At 39.1% G+C, this 9,234-nt stretch overlaps 1 protein-coding gene across 10 annotated transcripts in view; it reads left to right on the forward strand.

Annotated features, from left to right (window-relative positions):
• Positions 1-6,582, forward strand: part of LOC118379795 (prominin-1-A-like) — a 149,288-nt gene extending 142,706 nt beyond the window's left edge. For 4 of the 10 annotated variants that reach the window (XM_052511686.1, XM_052511687.1, XM_035766810.2 and 1 more), the window contains 5 exons: positions 386-409; positions 831-899; positions 2,086-2,189; positions 2,768-2,800; positions 4,904-6,582. In XM_052511686.1, coding sequence (XP_052367646.1) covers positions 386-409; positions 831-899; positions 2,086-2,155 — 163 coding nt within the window. In that variant the 3' untranslated portion in view covers positions 2,156-2,189; positions 2,768-2,800; positions 4,904-6,582. The other 6 variants (XM_052511690.1, XM_052511696.1, XM_052511703.1 and 3 more) reach the window with 4 other exon arrangements.
• The last annotated feature ends 2,652 nt before the right edge of the window (positions 6,583-9,234 follow it).

A 9,234-nucleotide genomic window follows, 5' to 3' on the forward strand; every position in this document is an offset into this window, starting at 1 on the left:
TGCTTCATTCTCTCTCTTTGTCTCGATCTCTTTTCCCTTGCAGTTCATCTGTTTCTGGAACTTGGCATTTTACTTTGTGATAACCATTCCTACTATTTCCATATTCTTCATCCTTATTTTTCATTTAATTTCTCTCTGTCAAGCACTTTGCACTGTAAGAAAACAAACAGCGTATTAAGAGTTGTGGAATGCTATTCATGTTGTTTTATGCATCCTTCAGTCGCCCTCGCCTCGCCCAGGCACTTACAGTAGTGAATTAATGCCATAGACAAGTCACCAAGTGTCTTGATCAATGACGTGTATCGATGTCACCTGATCAGTACTATTGTGCCCAAAACCTTCTAGTGCATTTCATTAACATTTTTGCTCTTTTGTATCTTTGTAGCATTGAGACAATTCCCATGAAAACGTAAGATTCATTTTACCCATTTTACCTCTCCTTTCTCCTTCCATTATATCTCATTGGTACATCTGTGCTTTTCTCTGGATTTTGTACATAGATCTCATGGTGCTGGTTTTACATTTTTAGCTATGAAATGCATCTCTTGGTGGATCATTTTGGATTTCCTTTGTGTGCTATCTTGAAGAAATTACCCTTGTTGATCATTAAGGGCTCTTACAACCATTATCTTACAAAAGCAAAATTCCACCTCTGTTTTTGTAACTTAAGATGTAAGATAAAATGCTGTGGTTTATACGTTCACAACTCTCTATATGGAAACATTTGTCTAGAATCCTATTCCTATTTAAAGAAAAGCCTTTTATTGCCGAGGGTTGATAGCATGCCATGTCTCTTACCTCATGTTTTTTTATGCAATGTTTTGTTTCAGTATGGAAATTGGTAATAATGGTTATCATAATGAGTGTTTACAAGGTATCCAAAACCCTGTAATGACAAGGTAAACTAAATATAAAGCAGGCCTACGGAAATAATCCATTTGCATGGCATGTTTCAGGGAGGGATGGGGGCAGGGGCGGCATGTTGGCCTGGGGGCAGTCAGTCACTCAGTGAAATGGTTAAATAAGGTGGATGGGACACTGCATGTCCTAGGGGTTTGGCTAGCCCCTCAGACACATCTGGAGGTCAGCTGGACTCTCTGCTTTGTTGCGGCTCCAGCATTGGGAGGTTGTGAGCAAGGTATCTAGGCCACTGTTTACGGCTTGTGTGTTTTGGGTTCGGCATGACCTTTGGAGCATTACTAACTTATCCACTGCATGCTCTGTGCACTTGATCAAGTGACAAAGTTCCCTGCATGTCTTGTCTTCTTTAGAATTGGGAAAACTGCTGTGAATGTACACGTGATCCTTTTGCTCAAAGAGAGGCTAAAAGAGAGGCAAGCATGTCTGCTTTGGTGTGGTACTGAGACAACTGCTCATGTGACTAACTTCTTCTAACAACCTCTAACGGCATGGTTTTCATTGAAATGTACAAAAGACATCTCTGGACAGCCAACATGTTTAAACTGTAACAGTGTCCAGACACAGAGAGCATCTCCACAGAATGACGGGGAAAAGAACAATAACCAACCTGCCACCTAGGGTTTGTCATATTACAACCAACCCAATAATCAGCAGTTCACCATGGTTGGCTTGTCTTATTACAACCAACTCAATAATCACCAATTCACCATGGTTGGCTTGTCTTATTACAACTGACCCATTAATCACCAATTCACCATGGTTGGCTTGTCTTATTACAACTGACCCATTAATCACCAATTCACCATGGTTGGCTTGTCTTATTACAACTGACCCATTAATCAGCAATTCACCATGGTTGGCTTGTCTCAAAGTCAATAGAAAATAATTTTGGATAGAGTGGTTATTATTCCTCCAGTTCAGTGCACATGCAGCATGTGTATGGTGACTGCATGCATCATGCCATCCCTGGTTGGCCTCAAGCCCTCAGCAAGTGTCAATGTAGTGGTTCTGCTTCCTGTGTCTTGGGAAATGCCTGCCCCGTTGCTCTCGTCAAGTGAAGGACCTGGAAGCGAGAGGCAGGGTCTTACAAAATGGTCGACCCTCGAATGTTCCCTGTTCCTGCCATTGATGTTGTCCCCCATCTCTGTACCCCTGTGCCTCTAGCATCCCTGCCTATGACACTATGACTAGGTTCCCAAGGGCCTCAGCTCCCCCTAGGCATATCGACTGGTGAGAGAAGGCCGGGCTTTTTGACCGGCTCCAGAAAGGTACTGAGAACCACTGATCACTGGGACGACGTCTCTCCATCCACCTCCTCAGCATTATCCTCCCTGCCTTGTTCTCTCTTCATGCCATAACCTGCTGGTTGTCTGCATAGCATTGCCACTCTGAAAAACTTCCAGAGCTTCCACAGTCTCTTCTCTCTTGTCTCATCCTTTGCTTGACACTATACTTTTCTTTATTTTTCTTATGCTACCCCCTCTTCACAGCTTGTTTTAGCGCTTTTATGTCTGCTTCACTGACTTTGCAGAAAGTATTCACGGTGAGGATTGCTGTTTTTGGAATCACTTATAAACCTTAAACCGCATATGGTTTGATGGTATTTGTGTCTAACCACTTGTAAACTTACTGTAGACCAGACCCGCTGTGTGTGTTTGCTATTCCTATTGACTTATACAGTTTAAGACTAAAGTCTCACTTCTCTCATTTCAAAACTCACTTTTCATTGCTTTCATTCCTCCCTCGAGTCTCGCAATGGCAAAAGCAATAAGCTTCTGAATTATCCAATAAAATCTGATGCATATAAATGTAAATATTTTCTGATACAGTATCTTCTCTTCTACAGGGCCATCGAAAACTGGAACTGAAACACTAGATTGTACGTTTCCACTATATGATTTATATACTGTTAGTCTTTTCTACGATCACTTTTAGCATAGAAATATACCACGTTATTGGCTATCCATGGGGAAACATACCACGTTATTGGCTATCCGTGTAGAAATACACCATGTTATTGGCTATCCATGTAGAAACATACCACGTTATTGGCTATCCGTGTAGAAATATACCACGTTATTGGCTATCCGTGTAGAAATATACCACGTTATTGGCTATCCATGTAGAAATATACCACGTTATTGGCTATCCGTGTAGAAATATACCACGTTATTGGCTATCCATGTAGAAACATACCACGTTATTGGCTATCCGTGTAGAAATATACCACGTTATTGGCTATCCGTGTAGAAATATACCACGTTATTGGCTATCCATGTAGAAATATACCACGTTATTGGCTATCCATGTAGAAATATACCACGTTATTGGCTATCCGTGTAGAAATATACCACGTTATTGGCTATCCATGTAGAAATATACCACGTTATTGGCTATCCGTGTAGAAATATACCACGTTATTGGCTATCCATGTATAAATATTCCATGTTATTGGCTATCCATGTAGAAATATACCACGTTATTGGCTATCCGTGTAGAAATATACCACGTTATTGGCTATCCGTGTAGAAATATACCACGTTATTGGCTATCCATGTAGAAATATTCCATGTTATTGGCTATCCATGTAGAAATATACCACGTTATTGGCTATCCATGTAGAAATATACCACGTTATTGGCTATCCGTGTAGAAATATACCACGTTATTGGCTATCCATGTAGAAATATACCACGTTATTGGCTATCCGTGTAGAAATATACCACGTTATTGGCTATCCATGTATAAATATTCCATGTTATTGGCTATCCATGTAGAAACATACCACGTTATTGGCTATCCGTGTAGAAATATACCACGTTATTGGCTATCCATGTAGAAATATACCACGTTATTGGCTATCCGTGTAGAAATATACCACGTTATTGGCTATCCATGCAGAAATATACCACGTTATTGGCTATCCATGTAGAAATATTCCATGTTATTGGCTATCCATGTAGAAACATACCACGTTATTGGCTATCCGTGTAGAAATATACCACGTTATTGGCTATCCATGTAGAAATATACCACGTTATTGGCTATCCATGTAGAAATATTCCATGTTATTGGCTATCCATGTAGAAATATTCCATGTTATTGGCTATCCGTGTAGAAATATACCACGTTATTGTCTATCCGTGTAGAAATATACCACGTTATTGGCTATCCATGTAGAAATATTCCATGTTATTGGCTATCCATGTAGAAACATACCACGTTATTGGCTATCCGTGTAGAAATATACCACGTTATTGGCTATCCATGTAGAAATATTCCATGTTATTGGCTATCCATGTAGAAACATACCACGTTATTGGCTATCCGTGTAGAAATATACCACGTTATTGGCTATCCGTGTAGAAATATACCACGTTATTGGCTATCCATGTAGAAATATTCCATGTTATTGGCTATCCATGTAGAAACATACCACGTTATTGGCTATCCGTGTAGAAATATACCACGTTATTGGCTATCCATGTAGAAATATACCACGTTATTGGCTATCCGTGTAGAAATATACCACGTTATTGGCTATCCGTGTAGAAATATACCACGTTATTGGCTATCCATGTAGAAATATTCCATGTTATTGGCTATCCATGTAGAAATATACCACGTTATTGGCTATCCATGTAGAAATATTCCATGTTATTGGCTATCCATGTAGAAATATACCACGTTATTGGCTATCCATGTAGAAATATTCCATGTTATTGGCTATCCGTGTAGAAATATACCACGTTATTGGCTATCCATGTAGAAATATACCACGTTATTGGCTATCCGTGTAGAAATATTCCATGTTATTGGCTATCCATGTAGAAATATACCACGTTATTGGCTATCCATGTAGAAATATTCCATGTTATTGGCTATCCATGTAGAAATATTCCATGTTATTGGCTATCCGTGTAAATAATTTTACATCAGTGCATTATTACTCAGTATTGAATTATATTTCATCTTTTTTTAGGACCCCATCCTCTTCCCACCCCTTGAACAAGACAAAGCTCAGAAAATATGTCCTTACTGGCAGAAGAAGCCCCTAACAAGAAGCTGATGTCTTTTGTATGTGTTCACTTGGCCCTCTCTTCCTCTATCTCCATGGATCTATTTACTGACAACATCCTCCTGCCCAGTCACAACCTCTTCTGGATATCCAGTGTCCAATAGGACCCCCTCAGACACTACACAAGGTGTTGTCATCAACTCTTCCTTTGATCTTCCCTGGGGAACAATAAGGAAGGTGTACATCTGAGACAGTGTCGGTTGACCTTCATCCTTCACCACACACGGATGTCTGTTGTGCCTGTGTTCACATTAGTCTGAGCCGAGGCTGAGTTCAAACTGCAGACAACAACAATTCAGAGGGCTGTGTACTCTCAAACCTTTTGTACTTCTTCTGTGTTTTGTATAAAGCAACTGAAAAGGTATTTTGAAGGTCATGTAGAGCTGCTACAAGAACATTTCCATTTCTTGTCATAGTTGAATGATGTTTTACTAACTGATTGGGAGAGATGTTTGAAACACAACCTCGGTGTGGAAAAAGACTTGAAGGTCGTGGATCGTAGGCCTATATGTTTGTGCTTGAATAATAATAAGGACAATTACAAAATAGCATGACTTTTGTATGTTTGCAACATTAGAAGACAGACAGAGGTTGTTATCCTTGCTGAGGCATACTGACAGATGACTGTTAGACCTGTTTAACCATAGAATTTTGACTGATGACCACCATATTTGTAAGATATGAGGAGATATCTCATATCAGTGCATAACAGGTAGAATATCACATGAACCTGAACAGAAATGTCAGGAGACTAACATTCCTTAGTTCGTTAATTTATTAACAATAATGCAAAGTATCATGTTGAGTAAACTAACACGGCATGTTAATCAAGATATTTTTTAGGCTATTGTAGTGGTCAAACCTTAAAGTGGAGAACTGCTATTTGAAGCCAAATTCTATTCTTACTGTAGGTCTCAGGTCTTTAGTTGTTTAACATTTATGCATAGTATATTGTTTCAATATTATAATTGTTTTATCCCACAATAGCTATTGGTACCTATGGAACTACAGAAGGGTAAATGTATTGAAGAGTTGTTTGTATATAAGAGATGTATTGCTTAAAGTGAATGATGACACCCGGATAGATTATGCTGAAAAACATTAGCGTGCTGTACATGCCACCCTGATAATATCACCCATCTGTTCTCACTTGTTTACAGGTTATGTTCCTTCTCCACCACTGTCTGCTTCGTAAAGATGGGGGTCATTAGCCTACTTAACTACCATGTGCTGTCAATCAAATGGCATTAAGCCGGTAGAGGTTTGTTGATGAGAGGAGTGAGGACTTCTTAATGGTTTGCATAACTGATCTTGCCCATTGCGTCTCGGACAGAAGCTTCCCAATAACTATTACTTAAGTACATGCCTGCAGACTGCTACCTGTGTATGCTTATTACATCACACGCTATTGTACTGAGTGCTTAAGACAGACATTTTGTATGCACCATAGATTGTGGGTGCAATGTTTACTGGTTGTTTTAAGGGTAAAACGGTAATGTTGGCACTGCTGGTGCCCATTGGAAATGAGTGCCCATGATGAAGATCTGAAAGTGTATAAATTGTGAATAAAACATTCAATTTCATTCTTGTACACATTTTTTTTTTAAATGTGTCTCACCAAGTGACTGCTGGAGAAACCAAACATTCTGGAATTGAAAAAACACAGGTTACGGGAAGTGTTTAAGGGCAAGGGGTCTCCTATTTTGGACACCATGTCCTTTGTCTTGTGTAAAGTGTTATCTACATATGATCAGGAACATTTGACATGAGACAATGGGCTGGCACATTTGAGATATTACCAAAAAGACCAGTCTTATATGTTTCCACTGTCGGATATAGAACATGGCGTACTCCATTACGTACCCGCTATTTTGAAAAGGAGATGATCATCTTTTCCAATGGGCTAGGAGGACTTGACGTTTTTCACAGTCTTTTGGCACCCACACCTACTGTACATCTGTGGAGACCAGATATACATTTTCTAGTCTGCACATACCACATGACCACTTCTCCCTCACCCTAAATGTGCAACTGGTTAAAGAAGATTGGGTTAATGTGTTTATACTTTAGAGGGAGTCATTGGATACCTTCAAGCTGATTCTATTTAAAATCTTAGGGAATTGTATTTTGATTATTAACCATAGCTAGGGTTGCAAAGCTACTGGTAATTTACGAAAGTTACTGGAATCTTCTATAATTTTGTTATTAACAGAAAATCTATGGTAACAATGGTCATTTATACTTGAATAACTTTTTTAAATGATATATAGTATTCATTTTTTATATCTGTGTCTATATTGTCCATTAGTTTCTAGTAGAGAGACCATATTGTTCAAAAGAAAATAGCATTTAATTTAATTTATTTATTTCACCTTTATTTAACCAAGTAGGCTAGTTGAGAACAAGTTCTCATTTGCAACTGCGACCTGGCCAAGATAAAGCATAGCAGAAGAAAATAGCCTAATAAATTAACAAGCATCTAATCAACAATGGCACAATTTTCAATTAACTCTGCAACTCTTTCAACTACAGTAGCCACTTTTCTTCACAACTGCCACCAGTTTGACAACAAATACATATTGAAATAGTAAAATAAATAAAAGTGTAAAAAAATAAGTCAAGGATATTTAATGCTGAAACCCTCATATTAAACAACAATGGTATACCCTTAGTTTATGGTTTATATTTAGGATAATGTTTCACAGCTTTGTCGTAATACATTTTTTAAAATCATCTTATTTCATATATATTTTAGATGTGATAAGGCCACACAGGCCCAGAGATAATGACAGACACCTGTTATAATCTGAAGTACCCAAAAGGGCCACTAGATGTATTGTGATAGATTACATAAAATCCTTGAAAGATACCAAAATTCTGGTGGTTTACTGGTCAACTTCAACAGTTCCCAGTAATATACCCTCCCTTTGCAACCCTAACTGTAGTTCATCATTCCTCTGTCTGCAGTGATTTTGGTTCACCACCTTTGCAATTCTTTCCACTCTCTGCAAAGCATCTTTTAATTTATTTGATTTTAACTAGGCAAGTCAGTTAAGAAAAATTCTTATTTTCAATAACAGCCTAGGAACAGTGGGTTAACTGCCTTGTTCAGGGGCAGAACGACAGATTTTTACCTTGTCAGCTCAGGGATTCAATCTTGCAACCTTCCGGTTATTAGTCCAACACTCTAACCACGAGGCTACCTGCCGCCCCAGCTGTAGCTATTAACATGCAGAGGGAGAGTGTGGGATGGATAAATGCCTGGCCTTTCCTTTGATTCCATAAAGTGAAGCGAACCTGCACCGGATGTTTACATTACAGATTCCGCGTCACTCACAAGGAGCCTTTTCTTCCCCATAAGGAAAATAAAGCTGCAAGAGGCATGTGCTGCTACCCCCTTGCTATGTCACAGACACACACACTCGCTGAACAGCCATGTTACATACATACCGTTGTCTCGAGTCAGCAACTCTATTATGGGTTATTTTTGTTCTTTCTTAACTGGCACAGTAATTACTTCCTGTGTGACACGCTAGATTGACCTACCGCCACCCACATGCATATTTGTTTGGAACCTCTTGGATTTTTTCCCTCAAGTTTCTCCCCAGTCTCCAGTTTCAGATTTTATTGTGTTTATATTTGGAAGTAATTATAGGCTGTGCTGTATGGTTGTAAACCTCAACTACCTTTAAAACAGCAATGAACCTTGAACAATTCAACATGTCCTTGCAGGATAGCATTTTAAGACACGTTGTGGTATTGAGTTGAACAGTATCTAAAACTGAGGGGGAAAAATTGGTGTGGTGAATGATTAAAGTGGCGTGGTGGACGATTAGATACATATTATGTTGGCATCAGTGCGCCAAGCTTCTCAAAATTGATGGCAGTCTGGGGAATTGTTCTCAAACGATAAAGTCCACAAAGTCGTGCTTGACATATTTCTCAATTAAACATTTGTAGTATGGGCGATTATATAAAACCTGGTTAAACGTGTGGGCATCAATGTTCCCGGCCTATTTTGCTTCATCCCAATTGGTTTTTCATGTGGCCCTGGCTTTCATTGACAGTGGCTAGACAAGCATAAATTATAGTCACATTGCAGAGGGGGGCACTACTCTCCTCCCCTCTTCAGGAGGGCTCTTGTAGCCCAGACTTTTTTTCACCTGAATGCCCTCTTTGTGTGCAAAGCCCATAAATAGCAAGAGGGACCCTCAGCTTCTACAGTCCCAATCTCA

This window comes from Oncorhynchus keta, chromosome 4 (assembly GCF_023373465.1).
Source record: "Oncorhynchus keta strain PuntledgeMale-10-30-2019 chromosome 4, Oket_V2, whole genome shotgun sequence".
Classification (NCBI taxonomy): domain Eukaryota; kingdom Metazoa; phylum Chordata; class Actinopteri; order Salmoniformes; family Salmonidae; genus Oncorhynchus; species Oncorhynchus keta.